At 44.6% G+C, this 25,018-nt stretch overlaps 2 protein-coding genes across 3 annotated transcripts in view; one reads left to right on the forward strand and one right to left on the reverse strand.

Annotated features, from left to right (window-relative positions):
- On the forward strand, positions 1 to 16,267 carry LOC117717759 (WD repeat-containing protein 5B). Of its 2 annotated transcripts, XM_076942888.1 has the most exons (5): positions 1 to 2,616; positions 5,738 to 5,815; positions 8,982 to 9,344; positions 15,250 to 15,491; positions 15,773 to 16,267. In XM_076942888.1, exon 1 carries the CDS (start codon positions 352 to 354, stop codon positions 1,336 to 1,338), a length of 987 nt encoding a protein of 328 aa, XP_076799003.1. In that variant the 5' UTR covers positions 1 to 351; the 3' UTR covers positions 1,339 to 2,616; positions 5,738 to 5,815; positions 8,982 to 9,344; positions 15,250 to 15,491; positions 15,773 to 16,267. The 2 variants fall into 2 exon arrangements, with proteins under 2 accessions (XP_076799003.1, XP_076799004.1); XM_076942889.1 differs by lacking the exon at positions 5,738 to 5,815.
- The window catches only part of Fam162a (family with sequence similarity 162 member A), a 26,200-nt gene continuing 3,933 nt past the window's right edge, over positions 2,752 to 25,018 (reverse strand). Inside the window, exons 2-5 of the mRNA XM_034515098.2 lie at positions 10,524 to 10,646; positions 9,029 to 9,137; positions 5,020 to 5,128; positions 2,752 to 3,010 (exon numbers count right to left, since the gene is read on the reverse strand). Of these exons, the coding sequence (XP_034370989.1) occupies positions 2,918 to 3,010; positions 5,020 to 5,128; positions 9,029 to 9,137; positions 10,524 to 10,646 (434 nt within the window). The 3' untranslated portion in view covers positions 2,752 to 2,917. The remainder of the gene's footprint in view (positions 3,011 to 5,019; positions 5,129 to 9,028; positions 9,138 to 10,523; positions 10,647 to 25,018) is intronic.

Genomic DNA, 25,018 nt, shown 5'->3' on the forward strand with positions numbered 1-25,018 from the left:
CCTTGCGTCGTCCTGGGCTCTACTTGAGCCTCTCAATTCCTGTTTCGTGTGAAGTCATTTCTTCACGGTTCCCAGACATTTTGGAGCTGCGGAGGGGGTGGAAGAGGTGCAGCCCCCAACCCCAGCGGGTCGGCCTAGTCCTTTAAAAGCACCGGGCACGAGTACAGATCCCAGGACTACTGTGATCTGTGATGTTAAGAAAGCAAGAGTGGTCTAAACCTCGCTGCTGACTGGGAACGGACCTTAAAGACGAGGTGTCATGTTACAATCAAAACCATCCGCCTTCCAACGGCAAGTAAAACTTCCGTAAAGTTCGGGGCGGACGCCTGCGCAAATTGCAGAGCCGGATCCATGGCGAACGAGCATCTGCCAGCAGAGAGAGCGCAGTCGCTGCTTTCTGCCCCCCAGCGCGAGGAAGACCCGCAGAAACCCAACTATGCTCTCAGACTTACTCTTACAGGACACTCGGCGGCCATATCATCAGTTAAATTTAGTCCTAATGGCGAATGGCTAGCAAGTTCTGCAGCTGATGCACTAATTATAATTTGGGGAGCATATGATGGGAAATGTAAGAAAACACTCTATGGTCACAGTCTGGAAATATCAGATGTTGCCTGGTCTTCAGATTCTAGTCTTCTCGTTTCTGCCTCAGACGATAAGACTCTAAAGTTATGGGATGTGAGATCTGGAAAATGTTTGAAAACACTGAAGGGGCACAGTGACTTCGTCTTTTGCTGTGATTTCAACCCACCAGCCAACCTCATCGTTTCCGGATCTTTTGATGAGAGTGTGAAAATATGGGAAGTAAAAACAGGAAAGTGCCTCAAGACTTTGTCTGCTCATTCGGACCCCATTTCTGCTGTAAATTTTAATTGTAGTGGGTCCTTGATAGTGTCCGGGAGCTATGATGGACTTTGTAGAATTTGGGATGCTTCGTCAGGCCAGTGTTTAAGAACATTTGCTGGTGAAGGTAACCCTCCAGTGTCTTTTGTAAAATTTTCTCCAAATGGTAAATACGTTCTCACTGCAACTTTGGACAATACTCTTAAACTGTGGGATTATAGCAGGGGCAGATGCCTGAAGACATACACTGGTCATAAGAATGAGAAATACTGTATATTTGCCAATTTCTCTGTTACTGGTAGAAAGTGGGTTGTGTCTGGTTCAGAGGACAACATGGTTTACATCTGGAACCTTCAGACTAAAGAGATTGTACAGAGGTTACAAGGTCACACAGATGTTGTGATCTCAGCAGCCTGTCACCCCACAGAAAACATCATTGCATCAGCAGCATTAGAAAATGACAAGACAATTAAAGTGTGGTCAAGCAACTACTGAAGTTTCTGGCAGCCAGTGAGGGAAGCCAAGTTAGACACAAAATCGAAAGGATGGTTTCTCTGAATTCTGGCATAGCTTAACTGTCTCTGCTTCAGTCTGGACATTTTAATTTGCAAAATAAGACCCTTGCAAAAACAAGTCTAGGGCTTGTGAGTCCTAATCTCGAGGCCCGTTAGGAATCTCATGTGTTCATTTCTGGAGGCATGTGAGAGTCAGTGAAGTGTTACAGCAGAAACTACCTGTTTCATTCTCTTCCAATAGCTTTCCCAGAGGAGGAAGGTTTTTGGAATATCTGGAAAGGTGACACAACAGGATGACTGAGGGGAGGAGGGACGTGTAGCCTCTGGTTTGGGAGGTCATTAAGGGCAGTGACATTAGGGAGGTAATGAGAGGATTGGAGATGTTCGACATGTCACTTGCATATTTTTGGTGTTATTCTATATGATGGGGCATCAAATTGCCAAATTAATCTGTCAAGTTGGGGGACAATAAATCACTGTTGGGTTTGTTCTATGAATGATAAACTATCCAACAAACAGAGTGCTTTTTCATGATAAATTTGCCAAGTGACAAAAATCAAAGCATTTGATACCAAAAATGAATCAAAGGCAAAAAGTACGTATAGCTAGACAGCATTAGGATTACTAGATTCTGAAGCTATAGGCAGAGTTCCATCGTAAATGTGTGTCCCATTAAGTTCCCAATCAGTGGCATGGGATACCTTTAAAGTCACGGCTGTTAACTCAGACAACTATCCTGTCTGGTAGCTATAATGACCTGTCATCTGTTAGCACTAGGGAGGCATGTGAGAGTTGGTGAAGTGTTACAGCAGAAACTACATGAATAACAGACACCTTGGTGCCATAAGGACAAGGCTATATAAGTACTGATGTAAGTGTTTACTTTCCAACACTAACAAGAACAGGCATGGCATTCTCCTAAGGACAAAATGTAATTCCCCGAGAGTAGAAAGGGACTGTTTGGGAGCCAAGCCATGAACTAGGAGGTAGCAGCTGGCCCTGCAAGTCCATGATGAATGAGAAGCGCCTCTGAGCTCTTGGCCACTCGACTCTCATGCCTCTGCCAGGCATCCTCAAAGGCTCTTCAAAATGCCGCTGCCTACTGGCATGCTAAACCATTCAGTGCATAGTCCAGCTTCTTTCAAGGCTCTGAGGAGCCACTCCACAAAGTCACCCTGGCTTCTTATCCTGTCAGACATGGTATGCTGAAGAGAAACCTATAAGACCCATGTCTAGGAGGATACATCACCTTTGGTAGGTGAGTAGAAACTAGTTAATGTACCTGATGCTCCAAAGAAGAGATAATACTAAATTTCAAACTATTTGCCTCTTTTTCACTTTGCAAAGTGGGGAGGCAAGGTTTTACTTGGATCAAAACAACAAAACAGACAAGTCACTCTTTAAGAAAATTTATTTGTACCTCTACAACAGAAACAGGGAAGTAGAATATGTTTGTGCAAAGCGCATGTCTGCAAAGTGGGTCTCAGGTCACATCCTTTCTAAAGCAGGCTTCTTACTGCAACCTTACTCCTGGTTTTCCAAATCTGGAAAAAATACTTCTAGTCTGTTCTGGCCTTCATAGCTGCCTCTTCTCTCAGACGGGCTTTCCTTTCAAGGTTCAAGCTTGTTAAAGACTCATGTCTTTTCGCAGCCTAAAAGGAAACACATTTGAAGAAATGAAGGCAGGTTTGGGAGGCTGTTCTCCCCTTGTGCTGACTGTGCAGCACAGGCCAGGAGTGGTCATCTGCCTGGACACTGGACAGTCATGCCTGCTACACACCTTCCACCTCCTCTCTGACTTGAGAAGCCAACAGCCCATCCAAGGAGAGAAACAGTCCCCTCCTCTCTCCAACCCCGTGTCTTCCTCACATCCTTCCTGACTTTTACAATATGCAGCACTCCATTCCTCTCTTCTTTCTGCTTCCCTAACTCATGTGTACATGTTCCTGTTCCTGCCTTTCTGTCCCTTTCTTCTTTTAACATAACATGGAGCTTTGGGAATCCCAGGCTTTACCAAAATACTACCCCCGATGACTTCTAGAATGATCTATCCCGGAATTCCACCCTTTCAAAGCAACTGGCAGCAGGGGAGCACTCTCTCCATTTCTTTGGCTTCCCTCAGTGGGAACTGTTAAACTTGTATGAAGCTTATATAATCAGACCAGTGCTGATGTTAAGTACGTGAATCTAGCAGCCTCAAGAGCTGGGGTTTCCTGATATCCGTGTTACTTCACATGGGAAGAATTTCGTGGGAGGAGAAAACAGATGGGAAACAAATGTCAATGGTAAGGACAAAGCATGATGGTAACTAACTTATCTCTTCTAAAGTGACGTTAGCTCCATGGCTTTTCCTTGTAGCACGCATCCTTGGAAGGTGCTGGAGGACATCCTAGGGGAATTTGCTTCTGGAGATTTTTAACATCAGTCGACCATTTCTCAGAGTTCTAGAAATCCACGTGCCGTGCACAGGCTTCTAAAGGTTTCAGTCTGAGAACCATGAATGGGAGGTCAGAGGTCAAACAGGGAGATGGGAAAAGTGAAGTAGGACAGGCTCATTTTCAAGAGAACTTCACCCAGGTCAGCACACGTGGCCCTTTGTGCTCCTGTGAGGCCAGACTCAAATGGCTAGTGCGTTTATGTGACTGCAGGGCGCTGAGAGTCACCAGGTCACTTCCTTTTACTCTGGAAGATCAGTTGACAAGCGCTTCTTTAGAAGTATATTTTAAATATGGACTAACAGTTAAAGAATATCTGTGTGAAAGCTATGACACAGAATTAGACATGATATTCAAGGTGTGTGTTTGAATTTAAAAGCACACATGCACGCTCTAGATTTTACTTATTTTGTGTGTACAGATATTTACCTGCAGGTATGTACATGCCCCACATATGTGCATGGTATCTGTGAAGGTTCCCAGGAACTGGAGTTATGGATGGTTCTAAGCTGTCATGTGGGTGCTGGGAACTGAACCTGGGTATACTCTACAAGGGCAGCAAGAGGTCCTAACCACTGAGCCATCTCTCCAGCCTCCAAAGTAACTATATCTTAAAAACAAGATGGTTTAATAGGCCATGTGGTAACATGCAAAGTTAGATCTAAAGTTTTTTTTCCTTTTGATTTTTTTAAGGTTTTGTCCCTCTATTTACTTTGTGAGTTCTGGAAGGTGTATGGCGCATGTGCAACATTCAGATGCCTTCATTATAAAGCCTGTAGATGAGAAAGCTTCTCTCTCAGGTTCTCACATTCCAGTAGGTGAGCTTACCAGTTGCTGCTGTAGAGCACACATTCTGTATGGAGGAGCAATTTTACTCTCACCTCTAGTATGTCTAGGTTCAAATTCTGTCATTAGGGAGATGCCTGGCTTTGGGCAAGATGACAATACTTTAAAAGTTACTATTATTTACTGCGCATGCGCAGGCACACATGTGCTACAGAGTGCATGTGGAGCATGCAGGATGGGTCTGAGGAGTTGGGTCTCTACCACCTACTGGGATGAAGGGACTGCACTTGTGCAGCATTCAGTCAGTAAACTAACACAAAGTATTCTTAGAGCCAGTAAATTAATACAATGTATCCCCCTTCTCAGATGTTATGAGCCAATCACCACTTTCCTTCATCTTTGGGGAAAGCATGGTGAGGCAGAGAGGAGTCCACTCTCACCTTCTTGCCCTCAATAACCATATAGATGCATCCTGCCACTGTCAGGGCAATCATCAGATAGCTGACCTTCACCCGGAGCTTGTTCTTTGCAGCATCAAGCATCTCAAACCTAGAATCAGAATGAGAAAACAGTATTAACCCTTCCCTTTCTGAACTTGTAGCAGGATCAAACACTGTGCATCACAACCTTTTCTATTTACAAACAGTGAAATAGAAAAAAGAAGGCAGGACCTAGGACCTCATAGCACCCTGGGAAGGGTGGACCAAGTTCACAACTATTTTTTTTTTTTGTTGTTGTTGTTGTTCTTGGAGATAGGGTCTTTCTTTCTTTATAGCCTTGAACTCATTCTCTCAAAAGCTCTGCTATGAGCTTACATTATAGCAAAAACAGTTCAGAAAGAAAAAAAAAAATGTGGAGGAGTTGATATCCTTTTTGTACTCCAGTTTTTCACTTCTTTGGGGAGTGGAGGGTTGAGACAGGGTTTCTCTGTGTAGCCCTGACTGTCCTGGAATTCACTCTGGAGACCAGGCTGACCTTGAATAGACCTGAGATTGCCTGGCCAGTGAAACAGTCCCTGACCAGTGGTCCCTTCATGTTAATCTTGTCATGAAGGGTTTGCCAAAACCGAATGACAGTGGAGCCTGTGCTCTTTGGCAAATACCTAGAAAGTAGCTTTTACAACCCGTCTTCCAACCGCTGACCTACATGCCTTAACAGACAATGTCTCAGCCAAAACCAACAAGGCCTAATGTGCAAGAGTCTCAAGAGAATGCTGGTACACAAGATGGCTCATAGGTAAAGTAGCCTGCATTGGCTTCCCAGGACCCATGTGGTGAAAGGGACTCGTGTAAATTGTCTGACCTTGATACAGGTGGTGCATCACAAGCACCACCCAAGACACTAAATAAATACTTAAAATAAAATAAAATGGGAGAAGGCTAGTTATCTTTGTGAGTCTGAAGGAAGGCAGTGGGTGGTGACTCTCGTGCCATATGCTACCTAGAAGAACCTCAAGGCAGGACACATGAAGTCCAAGTGGGGTCTTCCCATCAGGTGTGACATTACCCATAATTAATGGGATTGGAATGCTTTTTAATCCTCCCTAAAAGTTAGCACATATAACATTGAGCAAGAGTAATAATTTCAAATACTGCCTTGGAGGAGGCCCAGGTGGGAGAAGGACCCTGAACAATAATGTGGTGTAAGAGCTGCGGCCTGGGAGGCAGAACAGTGCTTGGAGCTCTCCAGGTACTGAAGCTGGGCCTACAGGATGGAAGGAACCAGGGGCAAATTTTAAAGACAGTGAATGCTTAACTGCTTAACTAAAATCACAAAAACAAATAAGAAACAAAAACATGTTTAACAGGTATGCTCTTTCAGAGGTCCTGAGTTCAATTCCCAGCAACCACATGGTGGCTCACAACCATCTGTAATGGGATACGATGCCCTCTTCTGGTGTGTCTGAAGAGAACAAAGTGTACTCACATACGTAAAATAAATAAATAAAAAGTACAGAATCTATTATCGAGTTTTTGAGGAGGGTGGAGGGGGATGGGACAGAGTCAGCAGAAAACTGTCCTACAATGGGATGACGTCAGCAAGAAGATAATCAAGCAATGCTGCCGCATGAAAGGGACCCAGGCTATCTTGTGTGTCACAGATCAGGCAGATAGTGGCTGTGGGACTAACAATTCCAGTTTCTTCAGGGGAAAGGCAGGTTCCCAGGAACCAAACCCTTAAGTCTTTTGAGGGCCTAGCCCGAGACTAGAACCTTGTCAAGTCTACCCCTGGGCAAGGACACAGAAGTAGCCTTCTTTCTGTCCTTTAATGAGGGCTTCGTCTCCAGTAGGTGGCACTGTGTGGGGAGGATTAGAGTCTTGGATGACTGTGAAGCTGGCGGCAGGCTCTGAGGCTCTGAGGTCTCCAAAGCCACGTGCCTTTCCTAGTTCACCCTCTCCCTGCTTTTAGTCTGGTGCCTCCAGTCTCAGGTCTGCAGCCTTCTGGACCCTAACCCTCTGGGGTTGGGTTGGTCATAGTATTTTATAGAAGTAACCGAAAAGGCATTGATTGATCCAACACCATTTTATGTCATTGGTCAACCAATTCTTATGATCCTCCCAAACAGCAGCATAGCTTACACTTAGGAGACCATTTATAAATAGATTAAGTATGGCCATGACAGTTGCCACCTGTCTTACAAGGAACTAGTTTGGTTTAAAGAAAAACAAAAGATAACATGAACCTGCAAGGGAAATGTAGTAGGAACTGGAGGAAAGGAACAGGAGGCTACATTAAATCAAATCTCATCTTATGTACGTATGAAATCCTCAGATAACAGTAATGAAAGAGAGTATCCACAGGTCTGAGAAGATCTCTGAACTAGACAAGGGAGGCAAGGTATGCCGAACAGACACGGATCAGTAGCCTTCCCCAAGCCCCGCCCCGTAGTGTAGAGATATTATCAAGAAACACAAGCAAGCAAGAACTGGGTAAGGAAGACTAAGTCTTTCCTGCTGAAATCATTCCAGTGACGATGATGTGCTCTCTACAGCTCCTAACTCAACCAGCAGGAGCAGCAGGGATCTATGAACGCAAAGCAGACATCCTGTCTATCTGGACAAGATGTGCTGCTTGAACCCTGGTCTTTTTCAACTGTGCCTTGAGACCAGAGCCAGAAGGTCAGGAATAGTTTCTTATTGACAGGGAACTCAGTCAGGGTCTTTAGCACAAAACTAAACAATGCTTCCACCTGAGACAGGTTTGCCCCCAGGGGACGTGTGACAATGCCTGGAGACTCTCTTGCAAAGAGTACTGCTGCATCAGGAGGTAGAGGCCAGGGGTGTGGTTAAACATCCTTCAGCACACAGGGTCATTCATAAAGCTCAAAATATTCCAGTTCAAAGTGTCAACAGTGCTAACTAAGGCTGCAAAACCCTGTCTTGGGGGAACCTGCAGAGATCACTTAGAAATTCTGAAAAAGTCTTAAACTGCAGCTAAGTTAAGGAGGCAGGTGAGAGAAGAAACCCCTTCCTGGTTACTAGGGAGGGATACCCAAGGTGATCAGTGTAGGATGAGTGTGAGGTTTAATTTGCTTGGGTCTTTGAGGTTTCAGTTCAAGATGAGTGCACCCATGGCTTTGGGTCTGTGCAGGGGCAGACTACCCTGCTGCCCTGTAAGTGTGAGAGGTGGGGACGGAGCAGCACTCACCTTGAAGGAAGCAGAAGAGCTGAAGAGGAGGTTAGGATCCCTGCCAATCTCCCATGAGGCCTCACCCTGGCCCCCCCCCCCTTTTTTTTTTTTTTTTTGGTTTTGAGATAAAGTTTTTGTATGTGGTTCTGGCTGTCCTGGAACTCACTCTATAAACCAACTAGGCTGGCCCTGAACTCAGAAATTCACCTGTCTCTGCCTCCCAAGTGCCAGGACTAAAGGCATGTGCTGTCATTGCCTGCCTAGGCCTTACCTCTTAATGTTTCTATGACTTCCTAAGAGACCCAACATCTGTGGGCATTTGCAAGATGTTTAAGATCCAAACTAAAGCAGTTGCATCAAAACACTATTACTCTCAAGGCTGACACTTCTGTAGACGTTGTAGGATGTAGTTACGATCATTATGCTAAGCTTAAAAACAAACTAAAATAGTGTATGCTACCGTTTCGCACTGTTCTGGAGCTAAGAGATGTAACTCAACGTTAGCTGACTTCAGTCACTAGGAAACACACTAAACAGTTTGCCAGCACTGTTCTGGGTACTGCAAAGAGGGACCATGCAGAGAGTGAGGAATGCTCCCACAAACACTGTTCTGGGTACTGCAAAGAGGGACCATGCAGAGAGTGAGGAATGTTCCCACAAACACTGTTCTGGGTACTGCAAAGAGGGACCATGCAGGGAGTGAGGAATGTTCCCACATCTGGTCAGCAGGTTTTACACAGAACTCAAAAGCACTATGCCTTTTCCTTGACAGACCAGTGAGAAACGCAGGCCGCATACAACCCTTGGCTCAGCACTCACGAGATAGTCTCTGGGATCTCTTCCTCCTTCTTGAAGCGGCCTGACCACAGCAGGATCTTCTTCTCGAAGTCTGTGGGCTTGTGCAGCGGCACCCGGTGTCTGTAAGACTCTGTGGGGAAAAACAGGTAGGAAACTGGCTTGAGACTTTAGTCAAGCAATGAAAAAAAAAAAAAAATGCTGTTTGTATCTTTCAGTTGTTCATTTAACATAAGCACCAGGAGACTTCAGGCTTATCCAGAGCTTCATGTTATACGAGTAGGATTGCACAGAATTTCCCAAGTGACATTCCACAACACCACAAGGATTAAGGCATAAGGTAAGAAGCCCCAGCCACTGTACAGTGGAAAGCTGGGATGGAGAGGATGAGCTGAGAGGGCCAGCAAGGCCTGCCTGTCTCCAGGACAATAAGAAAATGGTGTATCCGTTTAGATTACATTAAAAGACCTTCAACCCCAAGCTAAGGAAGAGATCTGCTTCTCCTGAGTATTGGGGGTTGGTTCTAATTCTTTGAATTAATCTGGACCCCAAAAGTGGGAATCTGCATGTCCCAACACTGAAGTTCCTTTTCCCAATTAGTTTTTGATACAAAAGAGCCAATGGCTAATGGCTGGGCAGGTAAACTGAGGCAGGACCTTTGGATTTGCATGGGCTAGAAACTGGAAGAGAGGAGAGAAGAGATTGCCATGATGAGGCAGAAGAAAGACCAGATAGATCTAACCACCCATGTGAGAGTCAGGGAAAGTGGCCACTTGGGCACTTCCTCAGTTGTATTTGGGTAGCAGAGACGAAATAGATTTTAGGGCTAGAGAGATGGCTCAGTAGTTAAGAGCACTGACTGCTTTTCCAGAGGTTCTGAGTTCAATTCCCAGCAATCACATGGTGGTTCTCAACTATCTGTAATGAGATGTGATGCACTCTTCTGGTGTGTCTGAAGACAGCAACAATGTACTCATATAAATAAAACTAAATAAATCCTTAAAAAAAGATATATAGATTTTTAAGATGTTAACTCAGAAGTACTGGAGGGGAGTGTTTGCTAGCAAAAGGATAAGAACTGCCCAGCCGCTGAGCAAGTCAAGGCATATTAAAAATAACTGGTGGGTGTATCTGTCTCTGTCTCTGTCTCTGTCTCTCTCTCTCTCTCTCTGTGTGTGTGTGTGTGTGTGTGTGTGTGTGTGTGTGTGTGTGTGTATCTTTCATTCTCAAATCCAGAGGGCTTTAGTGGATGGCTGGAAGCATAACCTGCCGGGAGTACAAAACAGTTTAACTTAAAGTGAGAATGGTTGAGAAAGATAGCTGATGTTTTACACACACACAAGCCGTTGTGTATTGTGAACACAACCAATAACATGCACAGTAAGAAAGGCAAGCAACATGACTGAGCATGATGTAGGAACACTGGCCAACCTCTTCAGGTTTTTTGATTGTAAATAATTCTGAGGGCTAGGGATGGGGGCTACCTATTCCATACATGGACAGAGCAATGAGGACTTACCGGTTGGAGCTTTGGGACTTTCCTGTGGCTTGGTGCAGAATCCAGTGATCCTCTTAAAGTCAGTGTTTCTGGTAAACTTTAGAGACGAGGAAGCATTTCTTTCATATAACCTAAAACAATGTCCTAAAAGAGAGATACATAGTTTATAGAGAAAATCTGATGCTTTTTTCAAGATGAGAAATTCCTGCACGAGGCTGAGTATGGTGGTGCAGGCTTGTAATCCCGGCAGTCAGGAGGGATAGGAAGATCATCAGAAGTCTGAGGCTAGCCTGGGCTACACAGAGTTTCAGGTCAGCTATATAGCAAGACCCTGTTTACACTACCCCCTCCCCAGAAGAAAGGACAAATCTGCAAGTTTTCATTTATATACACAAAACACAAATTAACTCATAAAAGTTGGGTGTGGTGACACAGTTCTTGGGAGGCTGAGGCATTCGAAGTCAGGGCCAGCTGGGGTCCCACAGTGAGCTCAAGGCGAGCCTGGGCTACTCTGCCTCAAAGAAATAAGCAAACAAAACAGATAAAAATTCAGCTCTCTTAGAAAATATGTTAGCTTGTTTAGAAAACAGAATATATGTAAAGCATACAAGCTACACACATATAGGAAAGATGACTGTATCTAAGATACTATGCTTTAAAATACAATTACTTTGCTGATTAAGAGACTAGAAATTTATAGCATAACATTTTATCAGTAAGTCTCTGCAGGTACTTTCCACGTGTCTAGTCATGAAGACAGCATGGCAGTATTGTTCCCATCTCTTAAAGACAGACAGCTGAGGTTTGTTAAGAATCAAGCAAGGTTGTGTACACTTGTTATTGTACCACACGGAGACCTGGGTGTCATGGGACCTATCTGAAATCCCAGCACTTGGGGAGCAGAGGCTGAGGAACCTGAGTTCCAGGTCATTCTCTCATTCATAATGAGTTGAAAGCTATCTTGAGACTTTGTCAAAAAGTACTAAGCCGCTTTCTTCCCCTACTCCAAGGCCTGTATGTTGATTTTGTCATTTAGTGATACTGAATTGACCAGCCCAGGTTACCCCAGGTTACCCCTTACAAAGTTCCCCATCCACCCTTCCTTTGTGTGCTCACAGAGGTAACTGCTTCCTACTGAATTCATCACAGATTACAGGAAGGCAGCACCCTTATCCACCAGGGTTGTTGGATAAATGCCTGCACAAATAAACACATGTGTACACACACACACACACACACACACACACACACACACACATCTTCGTACAACCTCTGTAGGTGACCTATTTAAAAGCAGTGTAAGGAGTGCCCACACCACCACATGGAAAGCTTCTGTTATCCGGCAGTCCTCAAATGTTCCCATCTTTGGTTTGGAGGGACCTTTGGGTGGCTCCCGAGTTCCTTCCACATGAGATAAGTGGCTGTTGACAGCTTCCTTCCTCTCTGACAACATGTTCCAGACCCACTTTGAATGTTCCCACCCCTAACTTGAAATTACACATTCCTCCAAAAGGATCTGGGGAATGGTTTGAGAGACCCCATAGGGACATTCATGGTTTGTCACCATTCCAAAGCCTTTTTGGTGAACAAAGCTAGTGTTTTAGGATATTGATGTGATGAAACACCATGACCTAAATACAGCAAGCTGGGGAGGAAAGGGTTTATTTGACTTATACTTCCACATTGGAGTCCATCACTGAAGGAAGTCAGGACAGGAACTCAAACAAGGCAGGAACCTAGAAGAAGGAACAGATGCAGAAGCCATGGAGGGGTACTGCTTACTGGCTTGTTCCTCAAGGCTTGCTCAACCTGCTTTCTTACAGAACCCAAGACCACTAGGCCAGTGGTGATCCCAACCAAAATGGGGACTGAGCGCTCCCCCCTCAGCCACTAAGTAAGAAAATGCCTACAGTTTGATCTTATGGAGACATTTTCTCAATTGAGGTTCCTCCTTCCAGATGACTCTAGCTTGTGTATTAATAAAAAACTAGCCAGCAAAGAAAGATACCTTCATTAAAGAATACTTTTAAGAAATACATTTTAGTCAGAAACTTTCACCTTCTATATGAATAATTTAACCAATTAATGATTAAACATAATTAAAAGCAGAGACATCCAAAAAATTTTAATGGGAGTGGGAAAACAGGGAGTTGAGGTCATGGCATGAGACAGCAGGCTTCTGAGAGTGGGGACTGTAGAAGAGCCCAGGTCCAGGGACAAAGGAAAGGGGGAGACTCTAGGACGTACCACTGAGCAGGAAAGCGAGCAGGAAGATGCAAGTGATGGGTTTAGCTGGGCCCCAGCACGCTCTGGTGCTTATCTTTTGTACCAGAGCTCACAGCTCTATGGGCACATGTGCGTTTGCTAAGAGGACAGAGCGCCTGCCGGGGTCTCACAGCCTCAGACTGGAGCAGTGAGGAATAGGCTTTAACTGTAGCCTGTCTCCTCTGCCCTCACTCCCAAGGACCCCTCAGTCTCTGTGGTCTCCTAAATTTGTCTTTAGAAGGGATAGGAGGCTGTAGTTTTCTTTTGATGTTTTTGAGGGCTTGTACCAGATACACACCCTCATTAAAGGGATCGGCAAGTGTTTTGAAATGGGAATCTCACTATGTAGCCCAGGCTGGCCTCAAACTCCCAACCCTTCTGCCCCAGTTGCCAAGTATTGGGTTTATATGTGTATGCCATCACACCTATAATAAGACCTATTTAATACCTGCTTGAAGGTCTTGTCCTTTCTTTCCTTCCCCTTTTCCCTTTTCCTTACTGGGGACACAACCCACATCCTGAGCCATGCTAGGTAAACACATTACATTGAGCTACATCTCCAGCCCTTTACCCTGCCTTGAGAGTTGTAAAGGACGAGTTCTAATTCTCCTTAAGTGTTTGGGTCAGAGTTTTAAAACATTATTTGGCTCAGTTTCAGTAATTTTTGTTTTTTCTAGGTGTGTCCTTTTCATCTACTTTACGTAATTTTGGGCATATAATTACTTTTAGTATTATCTTGTATTCTTCATGTATTTGGTTGGCCACAGAAATTTCTGCTTAGTTTAGAGGTCACTTGATAATCAGAGTTTCTCACTAATGAGTCTGGGAGCTTTGCTGCCAGCCCTGAGGGGATGAAGCCTGTCTCAACTCCAGGGAGGCAGCTCCCGTCTCCCTCAGCTTTGAAGCCTCCCTTGGTCTTTCCTGATGTACATACTCTTTCCTGCACTCCATAGAGCGAGATATTCCCACCCCCAACATTTACCATAAACTCAGTAATTTGGGAGGAGCTAATGTGGAAGGAGTAAGGAGAGGAAGAGGAGAAGGAGGAGCAGAGAGGAGAGATGTAGGAGGATGGAGAGCCACACATGTATCGAGAGGAGTCCTGAGTAACAACTTATATCTAGGTTAGTTAATTGGTTAATACTTCCAATTGTGTGGGCATTTTGATAATTGAGCATTACCAAATATAGAAAGCTATTGGATAACTTTTAAACATTAGAGTCTCATTTCTAGCAGGTACCACGTGGATGGTGGGATGGTCTGGGCTCAGCCCAGCCTTGTGGAAACAGCGTGGTAGATTGGAGGAGCCATCTCCCATGCTGGCGTCTCGTGGGTGCAGGGCCTGTGTTCTGGCCTGCCTGAGCTGGCAGCCTGAGCCTCGGAAGCAGCGAGAACACAACATACAGTCGCTAGTGGGCGTCAGGCCTTGCTTAGTAGAGAAGATGGCAGCTCTGTAACATAAGACAGATTGACAGATTGGGTGCTGCCATTAAAGTATTACATTAACAACTCCATCCCAGCATCGCACCAGAGTTTGTCAGGTCAAAATGAACGCCTTCCGTAGCTTTTTCTTCTAGATTGTACTGGCTGGTTCTGTGTGTCAACTTGATACAAGCTGGAGTTATCACAGAGAAAGGAGCCTCCCTTGAGGAAATGCCTCCATGAGATCCAGCTGTAAGGCATTTTCTCAATTAGTGATCAAGGAGGGAGGGCGCACTGTGGGTGGTGCCATCCCTGGGCTGCTAGTCTTGGGTTCTATAAGAAGGCAAGCTGAGCAAGCCAGGGGAAGCAAGCCAGTTAGTAACATCCCTACATGGCCCCTGCATCAGCTCCTGCTTCCTGACCTGCTTGAGTTCCAGTCCTGACTTCCTTTAGTGATGAACAACCGTGTGGAAATGTAAGCTGAATAAACCCTTTCCTCCTCAAGTTACTTCTTGGTCATGATGTTTGTGCAGGAAGAGAAACCCTGACTATAAGATAGATGCTTTTGTTTACCCAGCTACCACCTCTGCACCACGCTGAACAAGCACCACAGACAGACTTTCATAAATGACCCAGAGACAAAGCTGTTTGCACAGCTTAGAATCAGGTGAAATAGGAGCTTTGTGAGTAGAAAGTTCCTGCCAACTGCTACACAGATCAAATAATGAGAAATCTCGGGTCCGGGTGGGGAGCCATGAATCCCTCTGCCTTTCAGCTCCTGTTATGACTAAGACTGAGGCTGCTGGTGTTCCAGGTGCTGCGAAGCCGACAGAAGAATGAAGCCAACCAAGCTAGAGCTGCTAAGTCTCAGGGCTCTTACCACATCCACTCGCTTTTCTTCAATAAATGTTCCTCAGATCATGAGGCCTTACAAAACCCTGGCAACTTTCATCTACACAGTAACAGATGCCCTTACTGACTGACACAAGAGAATCTGGCCCTTGGGACAAAGCCACCTACAGTGACTTCTGCTAACAACCCTGCTCATTTCCTCTTCTAGGTCTGTGATCATGGCAGCACCATGACCACCCTGGCACAGGTACCACAGTGATGCTGCCCAAGGGTGCCAGGTGTCTCATGTCAAAGGAGATGAACCGCAATTGCTCTCATTTGCTTGCTTGTGTTGAATGTGGTAATGCAGTATTACAGCACCAGGGCTGATCTGATTTAAGGGCAAATTGGAAAAACAAGTGGCAGCGTCTGGCAGATGTGACTCACGGCAGGCTCCCGCAGGCTCCACCGGTTGGTTCATGTTTCAACTTCACTCACTTAAAAGTAATCTTTAGAGCAATCTGCAGCTCTACCCCAAGGGGCCAGAAGTGCGGACAAAGGTAGTTACCAGGTTGTGAGGGTGTGAGAAGAGACTCCTCAGTCATTCTTCTCAGGACAGACAGACGCACAGGCTTCTGAGCTCCTGAAACCTTAGTGTCAGATAGTTGCAGGCCTGTCTGCTGTACACCACAGGCTACTGACCTCCAGTGACTCTTCTCTTTTCCTCTCTTCCCCTCCCTCTTTTCATCCAGGGCCTCACGATGTATCCCAGGCTGGCTCTGAGCTTACAGAAATCCTTCTACTGCTGGGATACCAGAATGAACCATGATACGCAGGAGCTGCATTTCTAACAGGCTGGCTAGACTGCACTGTGAGAACACATGATGGTGAAACAGATATAACAGAAAACTTACCACTTCAACCACTGTTAAGCACCCGACCCAGCTTCACTGCGTATACTGCTGTTCCACCATTACAAGAGCCATCTCCAGGGCTGTGCTAAACCAAGAAGCCACTGGTTTGAAGTGACTCACAAGGACACACCCCACACAATGCTGTCCCATCCCTACCCTCTGGAAGGCTAGACAGGAGCAAAGTTAACTGGAGTCTGTAGACAGACTCTACTCTCTAAATGGAAAATGGGGTAAAGGCAGTAACTATTTCCTTAGTGGCTCCTTTCCAAAGAGAACAGAAGATAAACTGACACTTGTTCAGTTTCAGCAGTGATAATAAAAGCAGACAAGCTAGCCTATAGAATGTCCAGTGGCCACCAGCCACATAAATGCATGTGGAGGTCTTTATTCATTCACCCAGCAGATAATAACTGAGTATCTACTAGGTATATGTACAGGACACTTTGGCAGTATAAGGGGCAGATAAACACACACACACACACACACACACACACACACACACACACCAGAAGCTCATAGTATAAATGAAGGGGGTCATTGGGACATGACCTGTATATGTATTTGAAATGAGTATGTGTGACATTTCAGAGTTAGTTGGAAGCGTCTCTTTGAGAATGTCACTTGTAGGTGTAGGGGCCACAAAGAGGCCACTGAAGTTGGAAGGGTGTAAATGATCGGGGAAGTAGAATATGAGGTCAGAGATGTACCTAGGTCACAAATGGGGCTGGGGATTTGAAGACATTTTCCCCCACATCAGAAACACCACCCAACCTTTCCTGCTGTCACTCTATACTGTACAATAATAACTTCTACTTCTCTAAAGGATAAATGCTGATCAAAACATACACACATATGATATTAATCACCTTAGAAAAACAACATATGAGCATACAAACAATTTTCAAATGTTATTACTGAAAACAATCACAAGCTACTTGATGAGCTCATGATTTTGATTTCATAACGAAATGAGAGCACAAACAATCCACGTTTGTGGATTTGGTCTCTAAGAGATAAAACACATTGCCCCAGATAGCCAAGAGAGAAATTTTCCATTCTCTGGTGGATCAAAATTACAAACACAGAAAACAAAAGAAAAACAGCCCTTTAACCCTGTGGATGCACTTGAAGCCTTGCCTGTCCCTGGCTGACCAGTCAGTTCTAGGTCCCCAGAGTCCTAGCAGGAAATTCAAATGAAGGCTCATGGCTGCCTGTAAGGCTCTGACCAGACCAAGCTGACCAAACTGCTGGCTACTTTGAAGAGTAGAGGTTCTCAAACTGCCTATCAGAGTCAGAGACTACTGGACCTCTCTGCCTAAGTTCCTCACAGTTGGTATGGGTGGGTCTAAGAATGGATGTCTCTAACATGTCCTAGAGAGCTGACACAGCCTGTCTGGGGACTCACAATTTGAAAACCTCTGCCACATAAGTGTTGCTGCTAACTGGTGGCTGGGAGTGGAGTTCAAGGTGGGGGAGGGGGGAGGTCAGGACAGGGGTGGAAGGTGAGGCTGGCTGAGGTACTGACTTCTCTTCTGGTAGTTCTTTTCCATAAAAATCTCCTTCAGTCCAGGATGACACATGGATAGAATTTTGTTTTTGTTTTTGAATCTCAAGGTTCCTTAAAGATCTTAGAGATAACTCACCACAGGGCAGCCTGGGACGTGACTAATCTCTAGTGATCAGTGAGGACAGATGAGCGTTCAGTCAGTCTCCATAAAGGGACCTGTAAGATATCTGACAGTGTCCCTCTACTTGGAATCAAAATCTGTCGCTGGCTATGAAGTCTGACAGCGTTTACTTTAAAAAGCCACAGCACTTGTCAAACTAAAACTGCATTACAAAGAGCAAAAACTTAAATATCAACCAGGACACCGGGAATCCACGTATACTTGTCTCAGGTCTTGCTTCCTAAATACCACTCTCTAGCACAAGGAATCAGGGCTCCCCAGAAAGCAATGGCAGATCTATACAAAGACACAGGGAACACAAGAAGGATCCAGGACATCTTTTATTCCAAAAAGAAAGGAACTGCTCAAAAAAACCACAACATAAAACAACAACAAAAGCAACCAACCAAATGGAGCCACATATGGTGGTGCGTACCTTTAGTCCCAGCACTCAGAGACAGAGACAGATCTCTGTGTGTTAGCCTGGGCTACACAGTCAGTTCAGGCCAGCCAGAGTTACATGTTGAGACCCTGTCTTGAAAACAAAACAAACCAAACAAACAAATGGAAAGGAATGTGTAAAGAGACACAAGAACTGATTTAAGAGAGCACACAGGCTAGAAACATAAAATAATATGGCAATCAGCTATAACTCATTAGTCCATGCTAATGTAAGTAGCAGGATAAATAAATAAATGGGGAAAAGGGATTTATTTTCCTCCCAGAAAATTTAAATGTATGTAGATCTCTGCCTCTCTGATGATTTAGTGATTTGCTCTCAGATTATAGAAAGGAACCTCCAGGGAGAAACTGACTGGCCAAGGTTAAAAATTCATCAGTCCTAAGTTCCATGGGTCCCCACCATACTTAATATGTTGTGAAGAGAAAGACACTTTATCTCTGTATCAGAGATACTCTTCTCCAAAACCTATAATTTTCGCTGATCATCTAAAAGTATCAAGCTCAGGGCTGATGGGACAGCTCAGTCTCAGTTAAGAACACTGGCTGCTCTTCCAGAGGACCTGGCTTTAATTCCCAGCACCCACATGGTAGCTCACAGCTATTTCTAACTCCAGTTCCAGGGGATCTGATAGTCTCACACAGACATACATGCAAGCCAAACACCAACCAAGGCACATAAAATAAAAATAAACTATAAAAAAGAAAGAAAATATCAGGTCAAATTGAAAGACATTGTATCGCCGGGCGGTGGTGGTGCACACCTTTAATCCCAGCACTTGGGAGGCAGAGGCAGGCAGATTTCTGAGTTCGAGGCCAGCCTGGTCTATAGAGTGAGTTCCAGGACAGCCAGGGCTACACAGAGAAACCCTGTCTCAAAAAAACCGGGAAAAAAAAAAAAAAAAAAAAAGACATTGTATAAAACACTTGTCAAGGTCATAAAAACCAAAGAATGTGAAGATGCTTCCTCAAACCAGATGAAACAATGCCTCGTAGGGTCTCAGACTGACCAGGTCCTAGACCAGAAAATGAGCGTCACTGGTGCCGAGTGAAGGCTGCACTTGGGTTGGTATAATACACCAACCATGCTAATTTCCTTGTTTTTGAAGACGTGTCACGGTTATGGAAGTTACTGGATGACAGGCAAACAGAATTGTGTACCATCTATACAAGTTTTTGGTAAAATTATTCCAAAGTAAAAAATATTCTAGGATCCAGGTGGTCATGGCGCACGCCTTTATTTCCAGCATTAGGGAGTCAGAGGCAGGTAGATCTCTGAATTCAAGGCCAGCCTGGTCTACAAAGCAAATTTCAAAACAGCCAGGGCTACACAGGGAAATCCTGTCTTGAAAAACAACAACAACAACAACAACAAAAATACTAAAAGCACACACACACACAAAATATACACATACATACAAGTGCATGCACGTGCATATACATGGATGTGTGCATGTGCACATGTTTACACTCACGCACATATAAAACATAGGCACTTGGGTATTTGTCACATTGTATTGTCTTTACCTTAGACTTATGTATTGATGCTGCATATGAAACCAGTTACAGAGAATTGGAAGTCTTCTCACTCACATGCCAATATACATCTGGTATGGGAGAAGAAAAGAAAAGGCTGAGCATGTGCCGGCCGGTATGACTACTGTGTCCTGGGGGCAAGGAATAAATTCTAGGATGGAATTTGTTTTGTTAGTATAAGCCAGTGGTTCTCAACCTTCACAACACTTCGACCCTTCAATACAATTCCTCATGCTGGGGTGACCTGCAACCATAAAATCATTTCATTGCTACTTCATAACTGTAATTTTGCTAGTTATGAATTATAATGAAAATATCTGATATGCAACCTATGAAGGTCGAGACCCACAGGTTGAGAACCGCTTGTCTAAGCTCATGCTGCTCCCAAGTGTGGATGGCACCTTCAAGGAGCTTGTCAGAAGGGCAGCCAGTTCCCACCCACACCTATACAATGTAAACCTGCACTTTGGATGCAATTCATGTATTCATATGAAGGTTTACTTCTGAGATGCAAACAGATACCCATATCCACTCGGACAGTTGCTCAGGAGACTGTGTGATGGACACCTGGAAACCAGTGCTCTATACTGTTAAGTCTGGGCAGTGTTGCTCAGCTAGGAGCTTCATAGAGATGCAGACTCTTACAGTCAACGGCAAACCTTCAGAACTCTGAATGATTTAAGATTCCTGAGCTGTTCTAATGTGCAGTTCTCATGTGACATAGTTTCTCTTAGCCACCACCATTTGTGGGTCCTGCTGGTCCTAGGCTTTGTGAATGACACAGGCTAGCGTCATCTGGGATAAGGGAACCTGAATTTGAGAAAGTGCATCCATCAGATTGCTTGTAGGCAAGGCTCTGGGCATTTTCCTGATGAATGATGCATGTGGGAGGACCCAGCTCACTATGGCAGTGGTCCTAGGTTGGAAAAAGAAGCAGGCCAGTAAGCAGTCCTCCTCATAGTCTTCAGTTCCTAGCCTGTCTTTCCCTCAAGGACTGGAATGGAGGTGTGCAAGCCAAGTTGTTTTCAGTGTTTTCTAATTTATGTGCATATTTAAATTTTATGTGTATGAGTATTTTGTCTGCATGTATACATGGTACCATGCATGTTCCTGATGTTCTTGGGAGTCAGAAGAGGACATTGGATCTTCTGGAACTGGAGTTATAGAGGTTTCAATATATAGATATTATATATTAAAATATAGAGGTGCTAGGACCTGAACCTGAGTCTTCAGTAAGACCAAGTGCTCTTAACTCCTGAGTCATCTTCTTAGTTTTGCTGGTCAAACTAAGACACCAGGGTGCAACTTCAAAGCTTAACGCTTCCTCTATCTCTGTCTGGATCCAAAATCCCTTCACAAAGCTAATCCATTAAGCAGCAGCTCAGTCTTACTGCTAGTTTCTCTTGTTAATGCTCGGCCCATTAGTTAAGATCTTAACCCCCAATGGAGTCTATCTGCAGAGCTTGAAGCCCCTAACACAGTCAGTCCTTACTGACAAGCTGTGTGCATGATCCTACTACTCCATCTTCTCACAGCTCTTGGGGGAAACCCATGCACACCTCTTTCCCCCAGTACCCCGCTTCCCACAGTGATGTCCAAAGCCCACTGTGCAGCCCCGACACTATTGCCAGCCACTGCATTCTCTTTTCCCTCATGTTCCAGGCCGGGAACTGCCATGACCTTGGCTGGAAGAAGCTCTTTCTGAGGCAACAATGTTCTTCTCCCATGTCCTGGTTAAAAATATATGTGAATAACTAGGTGGTTCTCATGTTAGCCCTCAAATGCCTGTTTAATTCCTTTAAAACTAAAATGAGGGTATTGCTGATGCTATTACAGTTGTGACAGGAGAGGGTAGATCTAAGAGTGTGTGTGTGCACACGCACACACGTGTTAAATCTCGAAGGGAAAATGGAGACATACAGTATTCCAGGGATTGCCAAGTCCGTATATACCAGTTTATCAATACTATATTTTTTAATTTATTGAAATTCTATGTAAAATTTTAAAAGTGCTCAGTAGACCTAAAAGAATGAGTAAGTTACGGCAACTACACATTTTATGGATTGACATTCTGGTCCACAAAGTTCACTTAAAACAGGGCCGCTGATATGGTTTCTCTATTAGAAGCAAATCTGAGCTGCCCTGAGCGCTCATTACAACAAAACAAACAAACCAGATCTATTACCTTGTACTGAGCCTTTTCAGAGTCAGACCCAATGGCTTGGAAACTCACATCTGCAGCTACTCTGACAAGGGATGGATTCTTCCTGGCTGCAGACACTGGTCTGCGCTGCTTTTGTATGTGGCACTGATGTGGGGAACCGCTTGGCAGGCCATGCCAATGGCACCAGAGCCTCTCTACAGGCTTTCCAAAGCAAAGTGACAATACTTGACCAAGTCACTCTGGCTCAGGCTATTGTGGCTCCCCGTGCTCCCCCACAGTTGAGGATCTTTTCATCTGCCACAACCCCCTCTCCCCAAAGTTTGCCAAACATTCGGAGCAGTTAGGAGCAGAGAGAGAAGAGAGTTTTAGGTACAAGTCTTCAGGGCAGGAAGCAGGGAGGCCCGAGGTGAAGGCAGGGTCGGACAGAGGAGCCGGAGGGGAAGGCATGACGTGGAACCCTCCCGGAAGCATGTCTACACTGCAGCCCGAGTGGCTGACACGGCAAACAGCAGAGCTGTGATTTCGGGGAAGAACCAGGTGCTGAGAAGCAGGACAGAGGGAACTGGAGGACAGACTGACACTGAGTTTTGGAGGCTGGCCGAGCTCCTAATTACCATTTGTAACTTTAGTTCCATGGGAAAAATTTTCTGAGATTAAAAAAATAATACAAATTTATAAATAAATCTTTGGGACCTGGCCAGTTTTTTAATAAAGGTTTTAAAAAGCTCCTAGAATCTCATGGTTCAACTACAATGAGATGGAGTCATTCCTTGTTGTCCACCCCCCCACCCCACCCCACAGCCTGCACACTCCCAGCAGTGGCTGTGTGAAACTCAAGGCCTTCACTTTATAACAGCAAACAGGCTCCCCACCCCATCTGTTTTTTCTCATCCTTTCCAGCAGGCTCAGAACACAAATCCCTCTTTCTGAACTAGTGACCTCGTCCATCTGAGAGCCTCCTGAGCCACACTGTGCCTAGCTATCTGTGCCTATCCTTACTGTCCACTGTCTGATTTCTGCCACTGTCCCACCTTAAGAACAAAACACCACAAAACCACACTTAAATGATAAAGGCGATGCTTGTCCATCACAGAACATTTGGAGGGCACATAAAGGTACAGTGTAGAGGTGAAGGTGCTGCCCACACAGCTCCCAGGGAGAACCCGCTGTGTTTCTTTCCAGACTTTCTTATGCACACACAATCTATTTTTCATAATCAGATACTGTATCCTTATTATGGCACAAAGCTATAAACACCGTTTCTGGATATCAGAAATACCTCTGATACATGTATAACATCCAACACAGATTTACCTGAATTTAATAAACCCAGTGAGTCAGCCAACCAGCCTGCCTGCCTGTCTCTGAAATGGGGAGTCACTATTGCCCATGCTGGTCTTGAACTTGTGTTCCCACCCTTGTGAACCACTGTAACCTCCTCAATAAATATCCTTAGTGATATTTCTGATCATCTTCTAAGAACTAGACTCTGACAGTGGAGGGTTAAAGGACAGAATTACATTTAAAGTTCTTTATATAACAATTTGCTTTCAGGAAGGTAGAAACAATTTATATAGTTCAAGAAGTAGACAGCCAGATTTCCTGTCTCATGCCACAGTAAAATGAGGGTCCCTGATCTTGGAGAAAACATTCACCATTTCAACAGGTCCTATAAGTAAAATACTAACCTTCCTTTCATAGTCAATGAATGACTAAGAGGCATGCACTTACCTTCACTTCACTGAAATGCTTTAAGTGTGTGACTAGCATCCACTGAAACCGATACATTTTACCTTCCCATCATTAGCTCGTTCTCCCCTCCCCTTGCCATCTTTGTCAGTGGAGTCTATCTTATCCTTCCTCAAGAACTTAATCCCTCCCTCATTACTGACCACATTTTTCTGTCCACTTTGCTTTCAGTTGCTGTGATAAAAACATTAACCAAAAGCAACCTGGGAGGAAAGGATATAGTTGGCTCACACACCCCAATCACAGCCTATCACTGAGGGGCACCAGGGCAAGAAGTCAAGCAGAAGCAGAGGCAGAAACCATGAAACTCTGGCTTGCTTCCTGTGTCTTGCTTAGCCTGTTTTCCCATACAACTTAGGACCACCTGCTCAAGGTTGGCACCACCCACAGTGGGGTGGGCCTTCCCATATCAATCAGTAATCAAGAAAATGTTCCACAGGCCAATCTGACAGAGGCAAATTCTCAACTGAAGTTTCCTCTTCCGGGTGACTCTAGTTTGTGTCAATTTGCCAAAAATCCAACCAGCACATTTTTCTTTTCCTCAAATCTAAATGACTTCACTAATTAACTTCACTACAATGGCCTCTATATTTTTCTTCTCTTAGGTCCACAGGTCTTTAACTGAGAGATCTTATCATCACCTATAACCCACTAATACCTACAACACAGTAATACATCTACTTTTGCTCAACTAACAGGTCTTCGAGAGCATTCCAGACTGTTTTTCTTTCTTATCTCTCTTCCTCCCAACTCCCTCTCCCTCTCTCTCTGTACAGGCGGAGGAGGTGACTCAGTGTTAAGAGCACTGGCTGTTCAGAGGACCTGGGTTTAATCTTCAGGTCCCACATGGCAACTCACAGGCATCTGTAACTCCAGTCCCAAGGGATCCACCACTCTCTTCCTGCCTCCACAGGCAGTGCATGCATGTGTGCACAGACATACATTCAAGTAACATTATTGCACACCAAATAAAAATAAGTATTATCTTAAAAAAATATATTTAATTATAGGTACACATGTGTGCATGTGAGTGCAAGTGTCTGCGGAATCCAGAAGAGGGCATCAGAAACCTTGGAGCTGAAGTTGCCCCACATAGGTGCTGGGACCAAATTCCAGTCCTCCAGTGCTCTGCAAAGGCAGCAAACCTTCTTAACCACTGAGTCATTTACGTCACACATTACGTCACAATCTCTACAGGTCACAGTAATACAACTTGCATACAGCTGCCTTTTTAATGCTCCAGTTTTTTTTTCAAAAAATGCTTAGGCTTTGAAGCCTTCTCTTGTTGCCAAAATTCATCTGGTTCAAACTCCTTAACACCTATTCCTACTGCCCCAGGGTAACCTGAGTTTTTCCTTGCTGCCTTTCCCCAAATCACTGCCACACTTCCTGTTTCCATGGAAACTTCAGTTGATAATCCTATCTCATTAACCCTTCCCTTCCTCTAAATTCTAAAGTGTACTGCCTCTTGGGAGGATGAAAGGGGTAGGGAATCCCTGACCTACAAGT

Source organism: Arvicanthis niloticus, chromosome 12 (genome assembly GCF_011762505.2).
Source record: "Arvicanthis niloticus isolate mArvNil1 chromosome 12, mArvNil1.pat.X, whole genome shotgun sequence".
In the NCBI taxonomy this organism is placed as follows: Eukaryota; Metazoa; Chordata; class Mammalia; order Rodentia; family Muridae; genus Arvicanthis; species Arvicanthis niloticus.

What these genes read in the sequence shown, in the direction of transcription:
- LOC117717759 (XM_076942888.1), top strand. Translation starts at nt 352, where the DNA reads ATGGCGAACGAGCATCTGCCAGCAGAGAGAGCGCAGTCGCTGCTTTCT.